The 23,854-nt window shown below is 43.0% G+C and overlaps 1 protein-coding gene across 3 annotated transcripts in view; it reads right to left on the bottom strand.

Annotated features, from left to right (window-relative positions):
- Positions 1–23,854, bottom strand: part of gpm6bb (glycoprotein M6Bb) — a 52,207-nt gene that overhangs the window by 8,643 nt on the left and 19,710 nt on the right. The window contains exons 1-4 of one of the 3 annotated variants that reach the window (XM_037539011.1): positions 14,072–14,266; positions 6,091–6,277; positions 3,664–3,820; positions 2,490–2,670 (exon numbers count right to left, since the gene is read on the bottom strand). In XM_037539011.1, coding sequence (XP_037394908.1) covers positions 2,490–2,670; positions 3,664–3,820; positions 6,091–6,277; positions 14,072–14,120 — 574 coding nt within the window. In that variant the 5' untranslated portion in view covers positions 14,121–14,266. Of the gene's footprint in view, positions 1–2,489; positions 2,671–3,663; positions 3,821–6,090; positions 6,278–14,071; positions 14,267–23,854 lie in introns of those variants that run through there. The other 2 variants (XM_037539013.1, XM_037539012.1) reach the window with 2 other exon arrangements.

The following is a 23,854-nucleotide window of genomic DNA, read 5'->3' as shown; positions in this document are numbered from 1 at the left end:
CTGATGTTCAGTAAATGTTGGTGAAATCTGACCGAACTGGACTTTATTTGATCTGATGTTCAGTAAATGTTGTTGAAATCTGACCGAACTGGACTTTATTTGATCTGATGTTCAGTAAATGTTGTTGAAATCTGACCGAACTGGACTTTATTTGATCTGATGTTCAGTTAATGTTGTTGAAATCTGACCGAACTGGACTTTATTTGATCTGATGTTCAGTTAATGTTGTTGAAATCTGACCGAACTGGACTTTATTTGATCTGATGTTCAGTAAATGTTGGTGAAATCTGACCGAACTGGACTTTATTTGATCTGATGGTCAGTAAATGTTGGTGAAATCTGACCGAACTGGACTTTATTTGATCTGATGTTCAGTAAATGTTGGTGAAATCTGACCGAACTGGACTTTATTTGATCTGATGTTCAGTTAATGTTGTTGAAATCTGACCGAACTGGACTTTATTTGATCTGATGTTCAGTAAATGTTGTTGAAATCTGACCGAACTGGACTTTATTTGATCTGATGTTCAGTAAATGTTGGTGAAATCTGACCGAACTGGACTTTATTTGATCTGATGTTCAGTAAATGTTGTTGAAATCTGACCGAACTGGACTTTATTTGATCTGATGTTCAGTTAATGTTGGTGAAATCTGACCGAACTGGACTTTATTTGATCTGATGTTCAGTAAATGTTGTTGAAATCTGACTGAACTGGACTTTATTTGATCTGACGTTCAGTAAAAGTTGTTGAAATCTGACCGAACTGGACTTTATTTGATCTGATGTTCAGTAAATGTTGTTGAAATCTGACCGAACTGGACTTTATTTGATCTGATGTTCAGTAAATGTTGGTGAAATCTGACCGAACTGGACTTTATTTGATCTGATGTTCAGTAAATGTTGGTGAAATCTGACCGAACTGGACTTTATTTGGTCTGATGTTCAGTAAATGTTGTTGAAATCTGACCGAACTGGACTTTATTTGATCTGATGTTCAGTAAATGTTGTTGAAATCTGACCGAACTGGACTTTATTTGATCTGATGTTCAGTTAATGTTGTTGAAATCTGACCGAACTGGACTTTATTTGATCTGATGTTCAGTTAATGTTGTTGAAATCTGACCGAACTGGACTTTATTTGGTCTGATGTTCAGTAAATGTTGTTGAAATCTGACCGAACTGGACTTTATTTGATCTGATGTTCAGTAAATGTTGTTGAAATCTGACCGAACTGGACTTTATTTGATCTGATGTTCAGTTAATGTTGTTGAAATCTGACCGAACTGGACTTTATTTGATCTGATGTTCAGTTAATGTTGAAATCTGACCGAACTGGACTTTATTTGATCTGATGTTCAGTAAATGTTGGTGAAATCTGACCGAACTGGACTTTATTTGATCTGATGTTCAGTAAATGTTGGTGAAATCTGACCGAACTGGACTTTATTTGATCTGATGTTCAGTAAATGTTGTTGAAATCTGACCGAACTGGACTTTATTTGATCTGATGTTCAGTAAATGTTGCTGAAATCTGACCGAACTGGACTTTATTTGATCTGATGTTCAGTAAATGTTGGTGAAATCTGACCGAACTGGACTTTATTTGATCTGATGTTCAGTTAATGTTGTTGAAATCTGACCGAACTGGACTTTATTTGATCTGATGTTCAGTAAATGTTGTTGAAATCTGACCGAACTGGACTTTATTTGATCTGATGTTCAGTTAATGTTGTTGAAATCTGACCGAACTGGACTTTATTTGATCTGATGTTCAGTAAATGTTGGTGAAATCTGACCGAACTGGACTTTATTTGATCTGATGTTCAGTAAATGTTGTTGAAATCTGACCGAACTGGACTTTATTTGATCTGATGTTCAGTAAATGTTGTTGAAATCTGACCGAACTGGACTTTATTTGATCTGATGTTCAGTAAATGTTGGTGAAATCTGACCGAACTGGACTTTATTTGATCTGATGTTCAGTTAATGTTGTTGAAATCTGACCGAACTGGACTTTATTTGATCTGATGTTCAGTAAATGTTGTTGAAATCTGACCGAACTGGACTTTATTTGATCTGATGTTCAGTAAATGTTGTTGAAATCTGACCGAACTGGACTTTATTTGATCTGATGTTCAGTAATTGTTGTTGAAATCTGACCGAACTGGACTTAGAGACCCCTGCTGGTGACCAACAAGCATTCCCGACGCCAGAGAAGCTACTGAGCAGCAGTCTTGTCAGTTGACTCAGCTGAGTCGTATACAGTGGGCAGAGATGACAGGAAGCTGAAGTTAGCTCCTCATTCTCGTTTCCTGTTCCACCTTAAATGATGTAGCAGTAGCAGTCCGAGGCCTGTAGGGGCGCTAGGCCTCTAAAGTTATGAACAATGGATGAAATTCCCCTTTAAAAGTGTGTTTGGCTGTAGGTTCAGTGTTATAAGCCCACAAAGTTCCACATGCAGCTGTTAGGGGGGCGGTGGTGACCTTACCGTACTGCCGCATGTCCACGCAGATGGACTCGTTGGAGGGCAGGCTGGAGGGCAGACTGGTGACGGGAGCCCGCATGGCTGCACATGTTGACCACATGTTGTAGAAGAGGAACACCGGCACGGCCGAAAATCCAAACACCCCCAGCCAGGCCACGCCCAGGATGTACGTCAGAAACACAAACTAAAAAGAAGAGTAGAAAACGTAATTCAGGTTGGTCAGGATTGGTCAGGGGTGGTCAAGGTTAGTCAGAATTGGTCAGGGGTGGTCAGGGTTAGTCAGAATTGGTCAGGGGTGGTCAGGGTATTGTGTATTTTGTTACTATTGTAACACTGAAAGACGCTCAAACCTAGTGATGGTAAATTAAACCTATTATTATTACTATTGTTATGATTGGTCAGGATGGGTTGACTTGCTCAGGGTATTCTGTGTTTTTGCTGCTATTGTAAAGCATCTTTAGGTTTGAAAAATATGCTACATTAAGTAAACATTATTATTATTATTATTATTATGAATATACTCGGTCAGGATGGGTCAAGATTAGGCGAGATTTGGTCAGGGTTGGTCAGAATTGGGCAGGATCAGTTGGGATATTGTGTATTTTGTTACTACTTTAACGGGCCAAGAGAAAAATGTGAGCGAAAGGCACTTAAACCTAATGACGTTAAATTAAACTTATTATTAATATTATTACATAAACATTACTATTATAATTATTATTAATGGTAGTAGTAGCAGACGTAGTATTAGGATTGGTCAGTAGTTGTCAAGGTTGGTCAGGATCAGTCAAGATATTGTGCATCGTGTTTTTGATGTAAAACATTAGGTTTGAAAAAGGCGCAATATCAATTAAACTTATTACTATTATTATGATCGGTCAGGGTTGGTCAGAATTAGTCTGGGTATTTTGGGTATTTTGCTACTACTCTTAAGTGTCTTTAGGTTTGAGAAAGATGCTACATATACTTATTATTGCTACTATTATTATTATTATTATTATTATTATTATTATTATTATTATTAGGGCTGGTCATGATTGGTCAAGGTTGGTCAGAATTGATTAGGATAAATTAGGGTTAGTTAGGGTCAGGATTTCTCAACATTGGTCAGGATTGGTCATGGTTAGTGAGGATTGGTCAGAACTGGACAGGATTGGTCAGGAGATCCCTGCCATACCATTGCGCTGATGCAGCGGCCACAGATGGTGGTCTTGAACTCGCTGTGGAGCTCTTTGACAGCGCTGGTAGTGTAGAAACCCTCAGCCAGCAGGATGATCCCATACAGGAAGAAGAAAGAAGCGATTCCATAGATCACGTACTGCATCAGCTGGATTCTGCAGAGAGAGACGCTGTGTAAGTGCATGATGTGGCCGCCCTCCTCTGTCTGCATGTGACTTCCAAAGGAATAAAACTGTGACAGTGAAATTTGTTGGTTTATTCTCTATAGTTATGTCTCAAACAAGCTGATGCTCTCAATCCAGGCCACCGCTACTGTCTAACACTAACCATTCATGCTTACATTAGGCTACCAGTTCACAATAATCAAACCTTCACAAGTCATTTCATGTGAGTCCAAGTCAAGTCTCAGGTCTCTGAGATGTGAGCCCAAATTGCATCTAGAGTCTGAAGTTTGAGCCCAGGTTTTGTCTAGTGTCTCTGAAGTGTGAGCCCAAGTTTCATCTACAGTCTCTGAAGTGTGAGCCCAAGTTTCATCTAGAGTCTCTGAAGTGTGAGCTCAAATTGCATCTAGAGTCTCTGAAGTGTGAGCCCAAGTTTCATCTAGAGTCTCTGAAGTGTGAGCCCAAGTTTCATCTAGAGTCTCTGAAGTGTGAGCCCAAGTTTCATCTAGAGTCTCTGAAGTGTGAGCCCAAGTTTCATCTACAGTCTCTGAAGTGTGAGCCCAAGTTTTATCTACAGTCTCTGAAGTGTGAGCCCAAGTTTCATCTAGAGTCTTTGAAGTGTGAGCCCAAGTTTCATCTAGAGTCTCTGAAGTGTGAGCCCAAGTTTCATCTAGAGTCTCTGAAGTGTGAGCCCAAGTTTCATCTAGAGTCTCTGAAGTGTGAGCCCAAGTTTCATCTAGAGTCTGAAGTTTGAGCCCAGGTTTTGTCTAATGTCTCTGAAGTGTGAGCCCAAATTGCATCTAGAGTCTGAAGTTTGAGCCCAGGTTTTGTCTAGTGTCTCTGAAGTGTGAGCCCAAGTTTCATCTAGAGTCTCTGAAGTGTGAGCCCAAGTTTCATCTACAGTCTCTGAAGTGTGAGCCCAAGTTTCATCTAGAGTCTCTGAAGTGTGAGCCCAAGTTTCATCTACAGTCTCTGAAGTGTGAGCCCAAGTTTCATCTAGAGTCTCTGAAGTGTGAGCCCAAGTTTCATCTAGAGTCTCTGAAGTGTGAGCCCAAGTTTCATCTACAGTCTCTGAAGTGTGAGCCCAAGTTTCATCTAGAGTCTCTGAAGTGTGAGCCCAAGTTTCATCTACAGTCTCTGAAGTGTGAGCCCAAGTTTCATCTAGAGTCTCTGAAGCGTGAGCCCAAGTTTCATCTAGAGTCTCTGAAGTGTGAGCCCAAGTTTCATCTAGAGTCTCTGAAGTGTGAGCCCAAGTTTCATCTACAGTCTCTGAAGTGTGAGCCCAAGTTTCATCTAGAGTCTTTGAAGTGTGAGCCCAAGTTTCATCTACAGTCTCTGAAGTGTGAGCCCAAGTTTCATCTAGAGTCTTTGAAGTGTGAGCGCAAGTTTTATCTAGAGTCTCTGAAGTGTGAGCCCAAGTTTTATCTACAGTCTCTGAAGTGTGAGCCCAAGTTTCATCTAGAGTCTCTGAAGTGTGAGCCCAAGTTTCATCTAGAGTCTTTGAAGTGTGAGCCCAAGTTTCATCTAGAGTCTCTGAAGTGTGAGCCCAAGTTTTATCTACAGTCTCTGAAGTGTGAGCCAAAGTTTCATCTACAGTCTCTGAAGTGTGGGCCCAAGTTTCATCTAGAGTCTCTGAAGTGTGGGCCCAAGTTTCATCTAGAGTCTCTGAAGTGTGAGCCCAAGTTTTATCTACAGTCTCTGAAGTGTGAGCCCAAGTTTCATCTACAGTCTCTGAAGTGTGAGCCCAAGTTTTATCTACAGTCTCTGAAGTGTGAGCCCAAGTTTCATCTAGAGTCTCTGAAGTGTGAGCCCAAGTTTTATCTACAGTCTCTGAAGTGTGAGCCCAAGTTTCATCTAGAGTCTCTGAAGTGTGAGCCCAAGTTTCATCTACAGTCTCTGAAGTGTGAGCCCAAGTTTCATCTAGAGTCTCTGAAGTGTGAGCCCAAGTTTCATCTACAGTCTCTGAAGTGTGAGCCCAAGTTTCATCTAGAGTCTCTGAAGTGTGAGCCCAAGTTTTATCTACAGTCTCTGAAGTGTGAGCCCAAGTTTCATCTACAGTCTCTGAAGTGTGAGCCCAAGTTTCATCTAGAGTCTCTGAAGTGTGAGCCCAAGTTTTATCTACAGTCTCTGAAGTGTGAGCCCAAGTTTTATCTACAGTCTCTGAAGTGTGAGCCCAAGTTTGTCTAGAATCTGAAGCGTGATTCCAAGTCACATCTTGAGTCTCTGGGGTATGAGCCCAATCTAGAATATGGGGTCTCACTTACATGTCGGTGAGCATGGCATGGTCAGCTGTGATCTTTGAGAAGTGCGTCTCCAGGATGGTGAGGGTTCCAGTCAGGGCCACATGACCACAGCCACAGAAAAGAGCCACTCCGGAGAAGCACAGGATGGTGGCCACCAGAGAGGCGTAGGGAACGCCCCCCAGACACTTAATGCAGCAATCCAGACAACCTGCAGGGAAAAAACAAACATTGAGCACATCTCAAAGACCGTCATTAAAACGGTCACTGCACTCACCGTGACACAGGCGCCAAGATAATAAACTCCTGTTATATTATTATTATTATATACTGTTAAAAGAGAGAGGACATGGAATGAGGACACCAACTTCAGAGAGAAAAATACAAACACATCATAATTTCAGTAAAAAAAATCTCTACACTCTTGCGTACAATCCTAAACTGTGACTCCAAAAAATGATCAAACATATAGAAATATTTTAAATATTATTTAAACCTTTCATTTTTATTTATACAGACCATTTTTACATATTAATATAATAAAAATATTTAATACATATTTGAAATAATAGTTTCTATATAAAAAGTCATATGAAATGTAAATAAATATATAATAAAAATAGTAATTGTTAGATGCATTTAAATTATATTTATTTTGTAATACTATATATATTATATAATAAATATACAAACAAATGCATGTTTTTTTAAAAACAGTAATACAGTACATACATTTTTATTATATGTATTTTCACTTTTTCATATTTATTTGGTCTTTTTTTTTTTTTTATTCATTTGAGCTGCAGCATCATCAGAACTACAACAGCTATTGTTTCTATTGTAATCTGACCAGCACCTATTAGAGATGTGATTAGAGAATGTGGGGCAGCTGCGGTCACTGTTGGTCATCTATCAGCCTAATGACCTGCTCTACTGTCTGAAATCGATGGCAATTCATGTCAGCCCAGATAACTCTGAATATCTCTACAGCTGGAAGGGCGACAGTGGCGGGACTGTATATACACTCAGGAAAGGAGATCATAGGCCGAAACAGAAGAACATGGAGGTGTTCTTGGTCATTTAAACGAATAAAACCTTTAGTTGTAGCTTGTAGGACGTGGACAGGCTCGAGATTGGACGCTGTTTGGGTCATCAGCGTTACACGGCCCGATCAGTCATCGTTTCGGCATAAAGCAGCGAGTTGCTGATCTAACTGAACGCCTCGAGCTCGGCCGTAATCCTGAAAGTTCGGCCGTGCTGTTGCCTTTCACTCCAGAGACAAAGGAAATGAAAACAGAAACGTGAGAGAGGCCTTTTCAGACCGCTTTTGTCTGGCCAGCGCTGTCCCCTGTCCAATGGCTGGTGAATAGCCGTTGCCATGGCAACGGGTTCCACCACAACCCAGTGCGTGGACCTGCAGTGGAGTCTCTCTCTCTCTCACTGGCTGGAAATCACTCTCTGCCAGGAAATTGAAGCTTAAATCTCAGAGGACAGTGCTGTTGTTGCAGTTCCATTACGGTCCAGTGTTGTGTTGTGAGCTCCAGGGAGATCTGCTGGCTGCCTCCAAGAGCTGAGGTAATGAGTTCTGGAAGCGTTACAATAATGGAGCACTTGGGCTTGTAGTGTTTACTGAGACACTGATGCGTTCAAAACACAATTATCCACTTGCTCCTCCTCAAGAACCTGCATAAATAACCAACCAGAATCTCTGAAGAACGTTTCCAACACCTTGCTGAAAGTCTGCCACGAAGAATTAAAGCAGGTCTGAAGGCAAAAGGGGTCCAACCTTTTACTAGCAAGGTGTACCTAATAAAGTGGCCAGTGAGTGTATTAATTAGTAATTAATTAATTAGTTGGCATGGACCTCTTTGGAGCACGATGTAAGCTGTACTTACTAATTCATTTGCTTTCCATGTTTGCGCAAAAATAGTGCCACAAAAGGTTTCTGAAAGTACCACGTCTGAAAATAAGATGTGTGAGCATGTAGAACCTTATAAGGTAAAGGTTCCAATTTAAGGGTTCTTCCAGAACCAGAAGGGTTCTGTCCAGAACATCATAATGTCTAACTTTCATCATTTTACCAGCATTATCTCGGACAGAATATTACTAGCACTGCAAGCCCGTACAGGACGGCAGTCGTGGGCTGGAGGTCAGGGAACCAGCCTCGTGACCGGAAGGTTATCGGTTCAATCCCCAGAGCCAACAGCACATGACTGAGGTGTCCTTGAGCAAGACACCTAACCCCCCACCTGCTCCCTGGGCGCTGCGGATAGGGCTGCCCACCGCTCCGGGCAAGTGTGCTCACTGTCCCCTAGTGTGTGTGTGTGTGTGCTCACTTCACGGATGGGTTAAATGAGGAGGTGAATTTTCCCTGTTGTGGGACTAATAAGGGTCTCTTAACCTTAACGATCAGGGAACCATCAACTGAAAGGCTTAAGATACCAAATGTCCTTGTGCATTTAGGGGTCCTGGGTAGTCAGTTCCATTGTCCCCCCATCCGGGATGACTTGGTTTACAAATATTACAAAGCCAAATTTTTTTATTCTTCAACGAACAAGACACTTCAGTGCCCACAGTCGTTTTCTAACCCCATACGGTCTCAGTCTACCATAGAACCGTACAGTGCTCTGCATCCACACTCGGGTAAAACGTTCTGATGCACTCAGACCACAAACAAAGACCCTCATTCTGCACCACTTGCCTGCTGCTGAGTTTAACAGCACCTTAAATCTCATCATTTGTTTTCTCAGCTGTTGCTGAGGTCCAGGAGCTGCTTCAGGATTTGGAGCTTTTAGTGTGAGTGTAATAACAGCAGCAAGGGGAGCTGCTCGGACCGCTAAAATGCTGCTACACAGACACGGACAGCAGCCATAACGCAACATTATTCATTCTGTCCAGTTTACTCCCTCCTCCCACTACTGAACCACACTCATATCTCACTGGTCCTACTGGTCATTCACTCCAAATATCTGCTCCTTTTCCTGACCACTGAGCCCTTTCCAGGCTCAATGAATTCACTGTGCGCAAGATATTTGCCTATCAGTGTTCAGTGAAGTACTGGCCACGCCCATCATACTCGGAGGACAGTATTGTGATGGAATTTATCACTAAATGATAACATCTCTCCATTTTGTCCACCCCTGCTCGGCCCCTTTCGCTGCCCTCGTTTTAAAGCCGGCGAGTTTTTGGGGCAAACTGCATGACTCACACTGGCAGCAGCTGGTCAGCCTTTTCCCCTCCCTCACTCCTTCTTTCTCTCTCTCTCCTCTCCCTCTCAGTGTTTACTTCAGCTATCTGTCACTGACTGCGAGCATGTGAAAGTCATCAGGCAGAGGGGAAAAATAACCCGTGTTCTGTGACTGTGCTCTGCTTGAGCTGTTCTTTGGAAACTCTTGATTTGAATTAGTCATCGGAATTATACTTAATTACATTCGTACCGTGCCACACTGGACTTTCGATATTACTGTAGAGGACTGTAGACTACTATGTCAGTCCACCACCCAAATATCTGGCCCCCTTTGTGGGATGAGGTTTTGCAGCAACAGATGAACTATAGTCTGTGACAAAGTATGAGATTGTGTTTCCAAAAAAGTGGCCAGTGAGTGGAAGCACAAGGTAGACGTTTCTAATAAAGTGGCCAGTGAGTGGAAGCACAAGGTAGACGTTTCTAATAAAGTGGCCAGTGAGTGGAAGCACAAGGTAGACGTTTCTAATAAAGTGGCCAGTGAGGGGAAGCACAAGGTAGACGTTTCTAATAAAGTGGCCAGTGAGTGGAAGCACAAGGTAGACGTTTCTAATAAAGTGGCCAGTGAGGGGATGCACAAGGTAGACGTTTCTAATAAAGTGGCCAGTGAGCGGAAGTACAGGGTAGGTGTTTCTAATAAAGTGGCCAGTGAGTAGAAGTACAGGGTAGGTGTTTCTAATAAAGTGGCCAGTGAGTGGAAGCACAAGGTAGGTGTTTCTAATAAAGTGGCCAGTGAGTGGAAGCACAAGGTAAGTGTTTCCAATAAAGTGGCCAGTGAGTGGAAGCACAAGGTAGGTGTTTCTAATAAAGTGGCCAGTGAGGGGAAGCACAAGGTAGACGTTTCTAATAAAGTGGCCAGTGAGTGGAAGTACAGGGTAGGTGTTTCTAATAAAGTGGCCAGTGAGTGGAGGCACAAGGTGGGTGTTTCTAATAAAGTGGCCAGTGAGTGGAAGCACAAGGTAAGTGTTTCCAATAAAGTGGCCAGTGAGTGGAAGCACAAGGTAGGTGTTTCTAATAAAGTGGCCAGTGAGTGGAAGCACAAGGTGGGTGTTTCTAATAAAGTGGCCAGTGAGTGGAAGCACAAAGTAGGTGTTTCTAATAAAGTGGCCAGTGAGTGGAAGCACAAGGTAGGTGTTTCTAATAAAGTGGCCAGTGAGTGGAAGCACAAAGTAGGTGTTTCTAATAAAGTGGCCAGTGAGTGGAAGCACAAGGCGGGTGTTTCTAATAAAGTGGCCAGTGAGTGGAAGCACAAGGTAGGTGTTTCTAATAAAGTGGCCAGTGAGTGGAAGCACAAGGTAGGTGTTTCTAATAAAGTGGCCTGTGAGTGGAAGCACAAGGTAGACGTTTCTAATAAAGTGGCCAGTGAGGGGAAGCACAAGGTAGATGTTTCTAATAAAGTGGCCAGTTAAAGGAAATATAAGGGGGGTGTTTCTAATTAAGTGCCCAGTGAAAACACAAGTTAAGCATTTTTGGATAAAGTGTCCAGTGACTGGAAGCACAAGGTAGGTGTTTCCAATAAAGTGGCCAATGAGTGGAAGCACAAGGTAGGTGTTTCTAATAAAGTGGCCAGTATGCGTATAGTCCTCCACAACTGCAAGAATCATAAAGACAAGGCGCTCACAAGTAATAAAGACTTACACCAATTATTATAATAACAAGCAGCTGCTGTTTACTGTGAAAATCTTACTTCAAGTATCGTGACATTGTATTCCCACCACAACGTCCAGCCTTCGGACACTCAAAGCTCCCTCTGCTGATCACCAGCAACTCTTGGTCTCCATGGAGACGGCTATTGAATCCAAGGGGTCGGCTAGAGGCCTCGAGCTTCCTGAGAGTCCTCCAGAAGACGAGGCTCACCACAGAGCGGCTTCCGGCCCACAATGCAACTCAGGCACAGAAGAGGCGGCATCAGCTACGTCCTCGGCCAAGTTCCTGCTGGCCTGCTGAACTGTGCAGCTTCCGATATGAGGATGCACACAAACACTGGTTCATACATTCAGCTGTGAGCGCGTACTTTCCTCTGCTCCATCACCACTGCCTGAACGAGGCAACGATTCAGGGCAAATAACCAGAAAAATTATCTCATAAATCAGCGTAAAAGCATAGTATTTCGGGTGGTTGCTAGGTTACTGCTAAGCAGTTATTATGGCATTCCAGGTGGTTGCTATGGTACCTCAGGAAGTTCCTAGGTGGCTGTTAGGGTGTTGGTAAGTGGTTGCAAAGGTAATTCATATGAAGGTGTAAGGGTGTTACTAGATGATTACCGTAGTATTTCAGGTGGTTGCTACAGGTGTGGCTGGGTGGTTGCTATGGCGTTGCTAGGTGGTTTTTATGGTGTTCCAGCTGATTGCCCGGGTATCACTAGGAGGGTGTTATGTGGTTGATAGGCCTTGACCACTACCATGGCACTGACGGGTGGTTGCTATGTCATCTGTTATAGTTGGTAGAGGGTTGCTATGGCGTCCTGAGTGGGTGTTATGGTGTTGCTAGTGTGCTTGTATCATAGTGACATGAGAGTGTACAAACCTTAGGCCACATCATACTATGCAGTGACTGTGACGGAATGAGAGGTTTATTTAAGAACGATTCCGTTTCAGAAGCTTAACGTTCCACCATCCGTGTTATGGGAATATCTTACAGGTGGAGGTTCTACAATCCTGCAAATTGTGGTGATCCTAACTTTTTATTTTGATAATAGAATAAAAAGATGGAGAATAAGAAGACCAAGTTAGCTTTGCTGTGCAAACTTAATAATAATAATAATAATAATAATAATAATAATAATAATACTTCTACTAATGATAATAAGCAGGTGTTCAGGGGAAACAAAGAAAGCTCCCTCCCTCAGAGGAGAGAACAAAGGAGGGAAAATCAGTACACTCTCAGTCTCACATCCAGAATAGACCTCTGTGTGTGTGGAGGGGTGGGGGTGGGGGGGGGGGGTTGAGGTGTGCAGATACGAGTGAGACTCATTTATTACTGTCAGTGTTTCTATGCTGCCATCAGTGCACACACACACACACACACACACACACACACACGGGGGTTAAATTGGGATTTCACGGATGAGGCAGCCCTGGTTTTTCCCTGTGCATCTCCAACATGGTAATCTACTAAATCAACATCTACTTAAACTGCCGTGAAAATTTGAATATTAATTAAGGAGCATGCGCCGCCTCACGCTTCACACTGTGCTGTTTCCCTGTACTACAGAAAACCCCTCCCAGTTCAACCCAAACTCCTCCCAGTACAACAGAAAACTCTGCCCAGTACAACCAGAACTCCTTCCAGCACAACTGAAACCCCTCCCCATGCAGTGCGCCACTGGGCTCGTGATCCGTGTCTGTGAGGAAGATGAGCGAGGAAGACTCTCATGGTTGGGGATGATATGAAATGCTTAATATCAACATGGAGAGACACGACTGTACAAAGCACCTCGTTAACTGGTTGCCGTGTAACGAGCTGATTTGCATATTCCATCCCACAGCAACTGGATGTCAGTCCCACTATCCGGAGATGCATTTGACTACAGAGTGTAAATACATGTGGCTAAAATCTTATCAGGATGCCACCCAAATCCTGGACACATGAAGTGTCAGTATGTTCCAGTTATCCTGTGCTCAGCCAAAACAGACAGAAGACTAAATCTACTACTCATCATGGTTGTTACTGTAATAACGCTTGTCACTCTGAAGGTGCTCAGAGTTCAGAGGCTTAGACTGGAGTGACGGTGCACAAGTGAACCACATAAAGAGCTCTGTGTACAACTGGCCTGTGTGGGAGGGGGGCTAGAAAGAAGCCATTTCTGAAGAAAAACACATCAAAGCACGTCTGGAGTTTGCCAGGAAGCGTCAGAGTGATCCAGCTGAAATGTGGGAGAAGGTTTTGTGGTCAGACGAGACAAAAATGGCACAAAACTAACTGCTCATTCCACAACAAGCCCCATCCCAGCAGTGAAGCATGGCGGTGGCAGCATCGCGCTGTCAGGGGTGCTTTTTCACACCTGGGACTGGGCGTCTTGAAGATGAAGGAAGGAGAGATGGTGCAAAATACAGGCAGAAGAGGACCTGAGAGAAACTTCACTTCTCGAGCACAAGATCAGTGCTGCTGGAGTTTTTAAACACCTCAGTGTCGCTGCTGGACTGAGAACCAAAAACATCCAGCTGACAGCGTCCTGTGGGCAGTGTCCTGTGGGCAGCGTCCTGTGGGCAGCGTCCTGTGGGCAGCGTCCTGTGACCACTGATGAAGGACTAGAGGATGACCAACACAAACTGTGCAGCAGCAGATGAGCTGTCGTCTCTGACTTAACATCTACAAGGTGGACCGACAAGGTAGAAGTGTCTAATAGAGTGGACAGTGAGTGGACACAGTGTTTAAAAACTCCAGCAGCACTGCTGTGTCTGATCCACTCGCACCAGCGCAACACACACGAACACACCGCCACCACGTCAGTGTTACTGCAGTGCTGAGAATGACCCACCACCCAAACAGTACCTGCTCTGCGAGGGTCCATGGGGGTCCTGTGGGGAGCGTATTTCTGTCTTGTTACTGCAGTGAAGTAATGACTGAATCTCAGTGGCTCCTCATTTACGACACAGCGCACTGTGTGAATTTTGGCTTATGGAGTTTTTACCCCCCCAAAGTAATGACTGATGAGTTTAATCACATCGATGATAAATCGCCCACGACTGCCTCCAGGACCTGAGTGAGACCGCCTAACACCGTGTTGTGATGGTGTGAAGAAGCTTTTTTTGGATGTACCTCTTTTCTCCTGGCTCAGCTCACGGCTCTCCTCCGACTGAGTTTCCATGGCAGCAAAAAACACATCCACCAAAAATTCCTTCACTTCTCCCTCCTGCAATCTCTCTCTCTCTTCCGTCTCCTTTTTCCACAGAACTCTGTTTCTTGCGCTCTCACTTCCCTTCTCCTTTCTCTCTCTCCGTCTCCCACAGAACTGTTTTTCCCCAACTGTCTTTCTCTTCTCTCTCTCTCTCTCTCTCTCTCTCTCTCCTCAATCCTCGTTCACTCAGCGTCGCTGTGGGAATGATAATCAGACGGTCCTTCAGAGAGTGAGAGAGCAGCAGGTTCACGTTCCCCCCGACACAATACCCAGCGAGACCACCACCCCCACCCCCCCTCCCCCCACTGAGGGGCGCCATATGTCTCAACCGCATATATTACAGCTAAACACAACAGACCATACCATACTCCACCATGAGACAGAGAGAGAGAGAGAGAGAGAGAGAGAGAGAGAGAATAAGAGAGGGAGAAAGAAAGGAAGAAAGAGAGAAAGAGACAGAAGGAGGGGGAGAAAGAAATAGAGGGGGGAAGAAAGGAAGAAAGAGAGAAAGAGACAGAAGGAGATGGAAGGAGAGAGGGAGAAACAAATAGAGGGGGGAAGAAAGAGAGAGAGACAGAGAAGGAAGGAAGACAGAGAGAGTAGAGAGGAAAGGGGAGAGAACGGGAGAGAAGGAGAAAGAGGAGGTAATAGAGAAAGAGCAAGAGGCAGGGATAAGAAGAGAAAGAGAGGGAGACGAAGAGAAAGAGAGAGAGCGAGGGAGAGGAAGAGAGAAAGGAAAGGAGAGAGGGAGAGGGGAAAAAGAAAGAAAGAGAAGCAGAGAGAAATATGAGAGGGAGAGAGAGAGAGAGAGAGAGAGAGAGAGATAGAGAAGGTTAGAGAGAGAAGGAGCGAGACAGGGAGAAGAAGAGAAAGAGAGAAATATGAGAGAGAGACTAGGCACCTTAACCCTTGTAGGTCTCTCTCTCTCTCTCTCTCTCTCTCTCTCTCTCTCTTTCTCTCTCTCTCTCTCTCTCTCTCTCTCTTTCTCTCTCTCTCTCTTTCTCTCTCTCTCTTTCTCTCTGTCTCTCTCTCTCTATCTCTCTCACTCTCTCTCTCACTCTCTCTCTCACTCTCTCTCTCACTCTCTGAACTGCTGCTTACGTTTAATCTGAATTATTTCTGACTGGGAAGAAAAACATGTTTTACATTTTCTGACATCCAAACACGCAAAGAAGGTCAGGAGTGCAAATCTGTCCACACAGAATGTAAATCATATTTAAATGTTACTCATTATGTAATTATATATGTACATAATTACTCAATTATGTGATTACACAAATAATTATGTAATGCAAAGTGAATGATCACCTCGACTTCGACCTCGATGGTGATGCTTCGCTCTAGTGGGGGTTCTCACGGAATCAGGAGACCACAGATGAAGAGGCCCGGGGGAGGGTTTAGGATGGGGGCGGGGCTCCTCATTTGCCCACACAAAACCACTTTAGCAAATCTGCAAGCTTTTAACTCGACCACAACATCTCAAAGGCACAATAAAACAGAGCTGAAGAATTCCAGAACTTCCAGAGCTGAGACAAACAGCGAGTCGGAAAGCTAAAGCTAGTAACCGCACGATCTCAGAGGCGACGTTTAGCAGAGCTCAGAGATCGGCAGCCTTCTGTGGATGAAGGTGATGGATGTGGAGGCTGAGGCAAGGCTGAACCTCGTTCGTTACCGAATTAATCGAGCTGAAAATGTGGAGGCACGAGACAGAATTCCCAGCCAGAGTGAGCTTTCAGCTCATTAGATCCCATTTCCCTCCGTCCTCGGGGTACGTTTCAAATCCTGCCGTGAGTTAAGACTCGACGTACAGCTCTAGAAAACAGAAGTCTGGTAATTACAGAAGCAAGACGTTTAGAGTTGATCTTCAGTCCAACACGGCTGTGGCTTAAAGACCATGGAGCCACACTGTCCATCAGTCTCAGCTGTGCTCATTAATTGAATTGAATTTACAACCATTGGTCACTGGGTGCCTTCCACCTGAAGACTGCTGGGATAGGCTCCAGCACCTGACGGAGAAGCGGCTTAGAAGATGGATGGATGGATGGATGGATGGTCACTGGGTTTGCACACTGTGGAATTAGACCTCTGCATTTAACCCATCCGTGCAGTGAAACACCCACACTAGGGGGCAGTGAGCACACTTGCCCAGAGTGGTGGGCAGCCCTATCCACAGCACCCGGGGAGCAATTGGGGGTTAGGTGTCTTGCTCAAGGGCACTTCAGTCAGGGACTGTCGGCTGAGGGGTTCGAATTGGCAACCTTCCGGCCACAGGGCTGGTTCCCTAACCTCCAGCCCACAACTGCCTCCCATAAGCAGTGCATTGGCCAGGAATCGAACCCGGGCCTCCTGCGTGGCACATGAGAATTCTACCACTGAACCACCAATGTTAGGGCTGCACGATACCTCCATAATATGCAATGCTCAATCCAGCTGTCTGATATCACATCGACAATATGAGAGGTGATATAGATTAAAATAATGTAATGCAAGTGCAGAGATGGGATGTCTAAACGGAAACCTCTCTTCAAAGCCCTCTAAACCAAACAAAATACAAAATTACAAAAGCACTATTTACTATTCTGCAAAATAAAAAGAAATGAACTGTTATAAACGTCAGAACTGAGGGGCTCAAAACAGCCAGCATTACCTCTACAGCGTTTTCTATAAAGGCTACAGAATACAAATATTATTTTTATATACAAACACAAGAACAAACACATATTCCTGTTTCATGCTATGCTAAGAAGTTTTGGAAATTCTTGTTGAATCACTTTTTGGTCTTTCCATTCCATCGTTACGCAGGTGGATCATCTTATATCTGATCTCAACACAAATACCTCCTGAAAAGTTGTCGAACTTCTATCGCTTGGACCCATTTTGCTGCTGTCAGGACAAAACCTCATATCTCCATTTTTGTCATGTTTTTCAGTTCTTGACATAATTTGAAAAGGCCTGTTGATCTTTACATTGTGTGTAAATTTCATGATGAATGGACCAAAAGAAACGGCTCAAAATGCCTTGGAAAAAATTCTGGTTCCTTTGACTTCCATTAAAAGTCAAGCAGGTTTTTTCCTTCTCCTGTAAAGTTCCCATTTTGGAGATACAGTGCTTTCTTCCAACAACAGCGATATGCTGAATATACTGAAGGTGTCTGACCTCAGGATCCACTCCAGAAGCTGACCCTGGGTCAGTTCTCACGTAGAACCTTCCAAAAGCCCTTCCAAAGTGTTTCCCATGAAGTTTGAAGTGGCTGCCCAAGTGTTGCCGTCTGAAGACAGCTGCTGATGCTGGAGGGTGGGGGATGTGGTGGGGCGGGAGGGTCCGGGGGTATTGTGCACCAGGCATTGTGGGCTGAGGCCAAGGCTCAATAGCTTGCTAGAGCTCACTCACCCGGAAGACTGGAAGACAGCTCAGCATACAAACCAGGAACGTTCTCATGAACTGAGAGGGCTTCAAGTCCTCACATTCACCCTCCGTCACCTCCTTCAGCTGTTCGTGATGGAGAAAGACTCCCACATGGTGCTGAAAGAGGGGAGGTTGGTGAGAACATAGCCTGAAGAAAGGAGGAATGCTGAAAGCAGACTGAGAGCTTTTGAAGATACAGTCTTCTGCCAAGGTTTAATACCTTCTGGACTGACTCGTATGACCAGTGCAGCTTGTCCGCTTGCTTTCGTACCTTCGTTAGATGTTTACAAATGACTTCTTATTTGTTCTGTTCATGAGCTTCTACTGGAAAAGTCATTTTTAGACAACATTGCATGTACAGAGCAGATCTACTATCCTTCACAAAAACTATGAATACAACAGAAAGCAGCAGTAAAACTTAAAATCAGTTAAAATCAGTTAAAATCAACAGTTTTCAAAATCAAAGACAACTGAACAAAAACTGCAGCCTGAACGAATCACTGCCCGAGTCTTGTTAGTGTACATGGTTTATATATGAAATATGGTAAAAAGTCCAGCAGGGGTGACAAAACCCGTTAATTAAGAGCAAAAGTATGTTTTCTAAATTACAGTAAATATCTGTAAAATTAGTGACTTAGAATACAGAATTTTACTGTAACACAACAATTTCACTAGTTAAACTTTTTATTCTGAAATACAGAATTTTACCATTATTATAATAATAACAGTAATAAGCATAACATAAATACAAAAAAAAGGTAAATAAGGAAATCTTTGTTTTTGGGAATTTACATTCCTGTAAATTAACAGCAGTGTTAAAATACAGTATATGTACATTAGTGTATAGTTTATTTACATGCATTTGACTTTTCTTTCAAAAAACAAGCATTGTTTATATATATATATATAAAATGTACACACTTTTATCCTGTCATTATCCAATATACACTATATTTCATCATATTACAAAAATTAAAGCTAAAACTGAAACTAAATAAAAGCAAAACTAAAACAGTTAACGCCCCCACACAAAGGCCAAAATGAAATAAATAAATAAATACAAACTAAGAAAAAAATGATAATACTCACAGTAACGACAAGAACTTATCATTATTAATTACATTAGTAACTAATCGAGTAGTCAGTTTTTAAAAAGGTGAAATCGCTTAACCGTAACTAACCACACAGCCTTTCAGAGATGCTGAAATACTTGGCGTTTATTTACAAAAACCGGCACGTTTGTCAAAAAGGTGAATTTGAATTAATTATGTGTTTAATTACGTTTCAATTCAGGCCAATCAATTCAAGTCAAGTCAAATCGGCAAATCATCACAAAGACGTCACTACGGACGTGTTTACGGTGTTTTTATCACGGGATTCAATCCGGAATATCCGTGACTGTTATAGCTGGATTTGGCCCCAGCTTTCGATTTAACCTACAGTACAAGGCTGTACGCTCTACTAGGCCAAGCAGCTCTCAGAGTGACTGACCTATTAAAGGACATAAATCAACAACATCCACAGCTTCAATAACCACACTCAGAGGGCTGGAGTCCCATTCTATCCGTTATAGAGCTTCACTGAAACTGCTGGAGGTTTCCGTCTATGTGACGTGAGAGATGATGCATGTCGAGGCGGCCAATATGAGGCTACATCTACATCAGCATGCAGAAGCTTTTCCAGGCATAAACTGGATACCGTTAGAACCTAGAACCACTAAACAACTGCATATTTCATTAAAAGAGCTTATGAAGTCTGATAAGGTGGCTGGTATATTAGTATGTTGGCAATTTATGAAATGTGGTTGGTTCTCTAGTGGTTGGTTAGTGTAGTGGGTAACACCTCTGCCTTCTACACTGTAGACTGGGGTTCAATCCCCTGTTTGGACAAACACCCTACACTACACCAATAAGAGTCCTTGGGCAAGACTCCTAACACCACCTTCACCTCCCTGTGTAAAAGGATCAAATTGTAAGTCGCTCTGGATAAGAGCGTCAGCCAAATGCTGTAAATGTAAATTGGCAATACAAATATTTCCGAACAATAAATGGAAAATGTTTACATAAAATAATGTAAAAGTTTATAATAACTCAGCGAAATGATGCTATGTTTACACTCACTTCACATACGGATTGTAGTTTTAAAATGCAAAAAAAAGTAAAAGCTGGTTATTAGATGTCTTTTTAATCCGTAATACAACGTTAATGACCACTTTTCATATCGGCCCAGGAATTCCAAAATAGGTGCATCGCTATTTATGAGGTTAATCCATTCAAGATGACTAATACAGACAAACAGACCAACTAAACTTCCAAAAAGTAAAAAAAAAAAGAAGTCAGAAGACACTTCTCCCTTCAAAATTGACTCTGTAATCCCAGATGGGAAAACTGGCCCAAAGAGCTTTTATCTGAACCCAGATCATTAAAACTAACGACCCCGCAGCCATTAAAGTGAAATATCCTCAGAACGAATCCCAAAGTACTTCCAGTAGCACTCAGCTTTTAAAAAATCAGACTGTGGGGAAGCCTTGGCCGACCAAAACAAAACACAATTACTCCGAAAGCCCATTATTATCCCGGTTCAGGGTAAATCAGAGCTGATGAGAAGATATAAAATGGCTAACTGGATGAGCTCCTCCGAGAGCTGACCGTGACTTTAGTGACCCTTAGGGAGACGCTGATGAGAACGGGTCTTGGACTTGATATTGGAGAGAAAGCGATGAAGCTATCCGAGCAGACAAATGTCTTCCTGACTTGGTTTAATCTACGCTGGCTCAGCCAACATCAGCTTATCATATGATTTTTCTACACTTTTGGATGCTACGCAAGACATAAAACACCTTTTCTGTCAGATATTTGAGAAAATACGGGGTGTTTTGGTTTCGTTGGATGATGGTCTATCATCACAAACTGTTCTCCTCAAAAGTGATAAGCCAAACATGGAAGATTTCCCAAAATTGACTTGGAAAAGCTTCTCTTTGGGAATGGAAGAGGAGGAATATGCCAGTTGGGATGGACGATACTATTGATTTTCTCTTCAGTGAGATATCAGAGAATACCAAGGCCAGTTTTCTGATGCAAACACCAATACAGATACTTTTAAACGTCTTCCTGAGCAGAAAAAACTGTAAAATCCATGATTTTTACAGTGAAAACTGGTAGAACTTGCTTGTCAATTACTATTATAGTGCTTGTTTGAGGAACGGAAGGCAAAAAAAGTTCTTAATCGAGGTGCAAAGATATGTAATTTCTCAGCCAATATGATAAACCATAGCTTTAATTATTGTGAACATTTTACATTACTTTATGCAAATCATTTTTATAATAATGATAATATTATATGTTCTATCGCTGTTGTCGGAAGAAAACCTTGTATCTCCATTAATGTAGTTTTTCTGCTTTTGACAGAATTTAAAAATGCCTGTTGTCCTTACATTAACTTAGATGAACTTCATGATGACTGGACCAAAACTGCTCTGAAGAACGTCTGGTTCCATTGACTTACATTAAAAATAAAGTGTCTTTTTTTTCTTTCTACTGTAAAGGTACCATTCTGGAGATACGAGGTTTTGTTCAGACACATCGATATATTATCTATTATGTATAATGATATAAATATATTAATATTATTACTAGGGACTCTTATCTAGACCTGTACACAACAGTAAAGTAATAAAACACAGTCTTGCCCAAGGACTCTTATTGTGGCGTGCTTAGTATATAGTCATTGTTGTGCCTTGAAGGGAAATTTAAGTACTGTGCTCAATTTAAGAGCAGAACCAAACACCCTCCTGGCTCTCGATGTGTTTATCTGCGGACGTTCAGCAGACGCCGCTGAGTTACGTGGTCTTACGGTTCCGGTGTGGTCCACACGTTGGCCCATTTTTACACATCCTGCTCCGATTTTGCTCGTTGGCATGGAATTCCCCCCCTACATAAACGCCAACGAGGAGCCCTGAATCAGCACGTCTGTAATTGCATGTTTGTGCTGCTGGGTTTTTCAGGTTTGGAAGAAACTCTGGTCTTTGAGGTTCCTGGCGACCACTGGTTGCCCTCGCATGTAACTCCACGCCCCCCTTTGGCTGGCACCCTGGGACGGTCTGTGGCGAGAAGAAACTGAGCTGATGGTAACCCAAGGCCAAATGTTCCAGGCAGAGGACCGGAATTCTCAGCCAAAATCCAAAGAAGCATCCAGATCTGCTGCGGGATGCTCATTTGCAGTCTGACGGATGGGAAGACGTGCCAGTGGTCTCACTGCCAGTGACCATAAAAAGTATTCATGAAGTTTTACTATGCAGCTGCACACAATGTAAAGACCTGAGGGCTGCATTAGTGGTGTAACCAGGATCTTATGGGCCGCAGTGCAAAAGAATAAAGTTTAAAGCACCACATTCAGAAAATATCATCAAAAACTATGATTATGTTGATTATAATGATGTTTATTCGACTCTCCACCCACTGCACTGCACTAACTCTGATCAAACAGGACTTATGATGCTCTCTTTAATGAAACATGCCGCTGGTCAGTGTTATTGTTGTGCTGGTCCGAGTGGATCAGACACAGCAGTGCTGCTGGAGTGTGACATTTTAAAGGCATTAAAAACACAAGCACTGCTCACTGCTGCTCATCTCACTCTGACGGGACTCACGTGATGCTGGTTGTCATGGTAACACAAGTCTGTTGTTTTGGATCGGAATACGGAGATTTTCCATCAGATTGTTGAGTAGAGTGAGATACAAACACCTCAGTCTTCATCTGTCGTCTAAATGTATTAAATCGGATTGGAGAAAATCTTTGTATGTAAACACAGACCGTGTCTGGTTCCAGGGCTCATTTGCATGTTGCAGCCTTCTGCGATTCAGCATATGAGTATTCTAACACTGAGATCTCACATCTCCCGAAATCTGCAAGAAGCTCCAACAGAGATCCACACTAACTGGAAACAAATGGGTAATTATGCATCTCAATTCTGAGGTCAAAGCGCAAAGCTGGCAGTTCAGTTCACATCCTGATCCAGAAGCTAACAGCTGCTCTCCAAGCTGAGCAGATCCATTATCTCCAAATCCGCTCAGCATTCTTGGCATTTTTCTAGACTGCTAACAGCTCCGAACTCAGAGACTGTCCCCGCTTTCTCCGAACGCCGCGTAGACGTTTTCAAACACAACAATCTCTCAGGAAGTACGCTTGGAGAAAGTTTTCCACTCTGTGTTCCCCTGTTTTTCAGCAACACTACGATCAGCTTCTCCTCATGTGGAAAATATTCTCCCTGGAGAAGATCTGCCAAAAGGGTCTTCAAATCATATCAGCCATGTAATAACAGTGACCGATGGTGTGATAAACGGTGGGCAGCACAGCTCACATACTTCATGTGGCGACCGAGGTTTGTTGGAAACGGGAAACCCACCAATTTCTCTACATTTCAGAGTGGCTTGATCTGAAATGGTTCACTTACAGACTCAGATCTCTTTACAGTGGTGGTGATGGGAACCAGGCGTCGCCATGACTACAACACAGATATAGACACTTTATTTACCATCCAGAACCACCAGAGAACCCACACGTGTCTTCTGAGCTTATATGGAATGCTGATGATGGAAAACAGTGGAAAATCTGGAATAATGAGTTTTCTTTGGGGACTATTTTGCCGCACAGCGCCCTGCATGTCTCCCTCCACCATGAATGGAGTTGAAGTTCTCTAAACTCTCATAAAACAGCGTCTCAGTCATCAGGCAGTGAATTCAGAACCAGCTCATGTAGGAACTTTCTGTAGGAGCTTTTAGGGGGACGTCTGGTTCCCATCACCACCACTGTGAGCGGCTCTGAATGCTTAACCATTTTGCTGAATTTTGATGAAATTCGCTGCCACCCATCAACACAGAGGTTGGTTGCCAAGTATCATTACTTCTGTTTATGGTAATGAGGTAGTCTGTTTGTTAAGGCGATGGCTTTTCTTTATTATTCAGATACAGATGATAAAAGTATGGCATTGAGCTAATATCGCTCAAGATGAAAAGCTCGATGTAAGAGCTCACTGTTACAGCGCGTTTAACCACAGCGCTACTGTTTTAACACCTCAAATATCATGACACAAACTGTTTAGTGTGAAAATGTATTCACTATACAGTGTGAGTGAGTCTGTCTGTGAGTGTTAAGGCAGTATTGAGGCGGTTTCTTTCTCCATAGACGTCCAGGCCTGTCTGTGATTTGTCCTCCTCTGGCAGTAGCATTGAACCTGAGAGGACGCCTGTGTCACAGCCTGCTGAATATTCATGAGGGCAAACAGCTGCCCTATTGAGCCC

The sequence above is a fragment of the Pygocentrus nattereri genome, chromosome 6 (assembly GCF_015220715.1).
Source record: "Pygocentrus nattereri isolate fPygNat1 chromosome 6, fPygNat1.pri, whole genome shotgun sequence".
Taxonomy (NCBI): Eukaryota; Metazoa; Chordata; class Actinopteri; order Characiformes; family Serrasalmidae; genus Pygocentrus; species Pygocentrus nattereri.
Note: the sequence above shows the minus strand (reverse complement) of the source record. Positions and strands in the feature narration are given on the sequence as shown.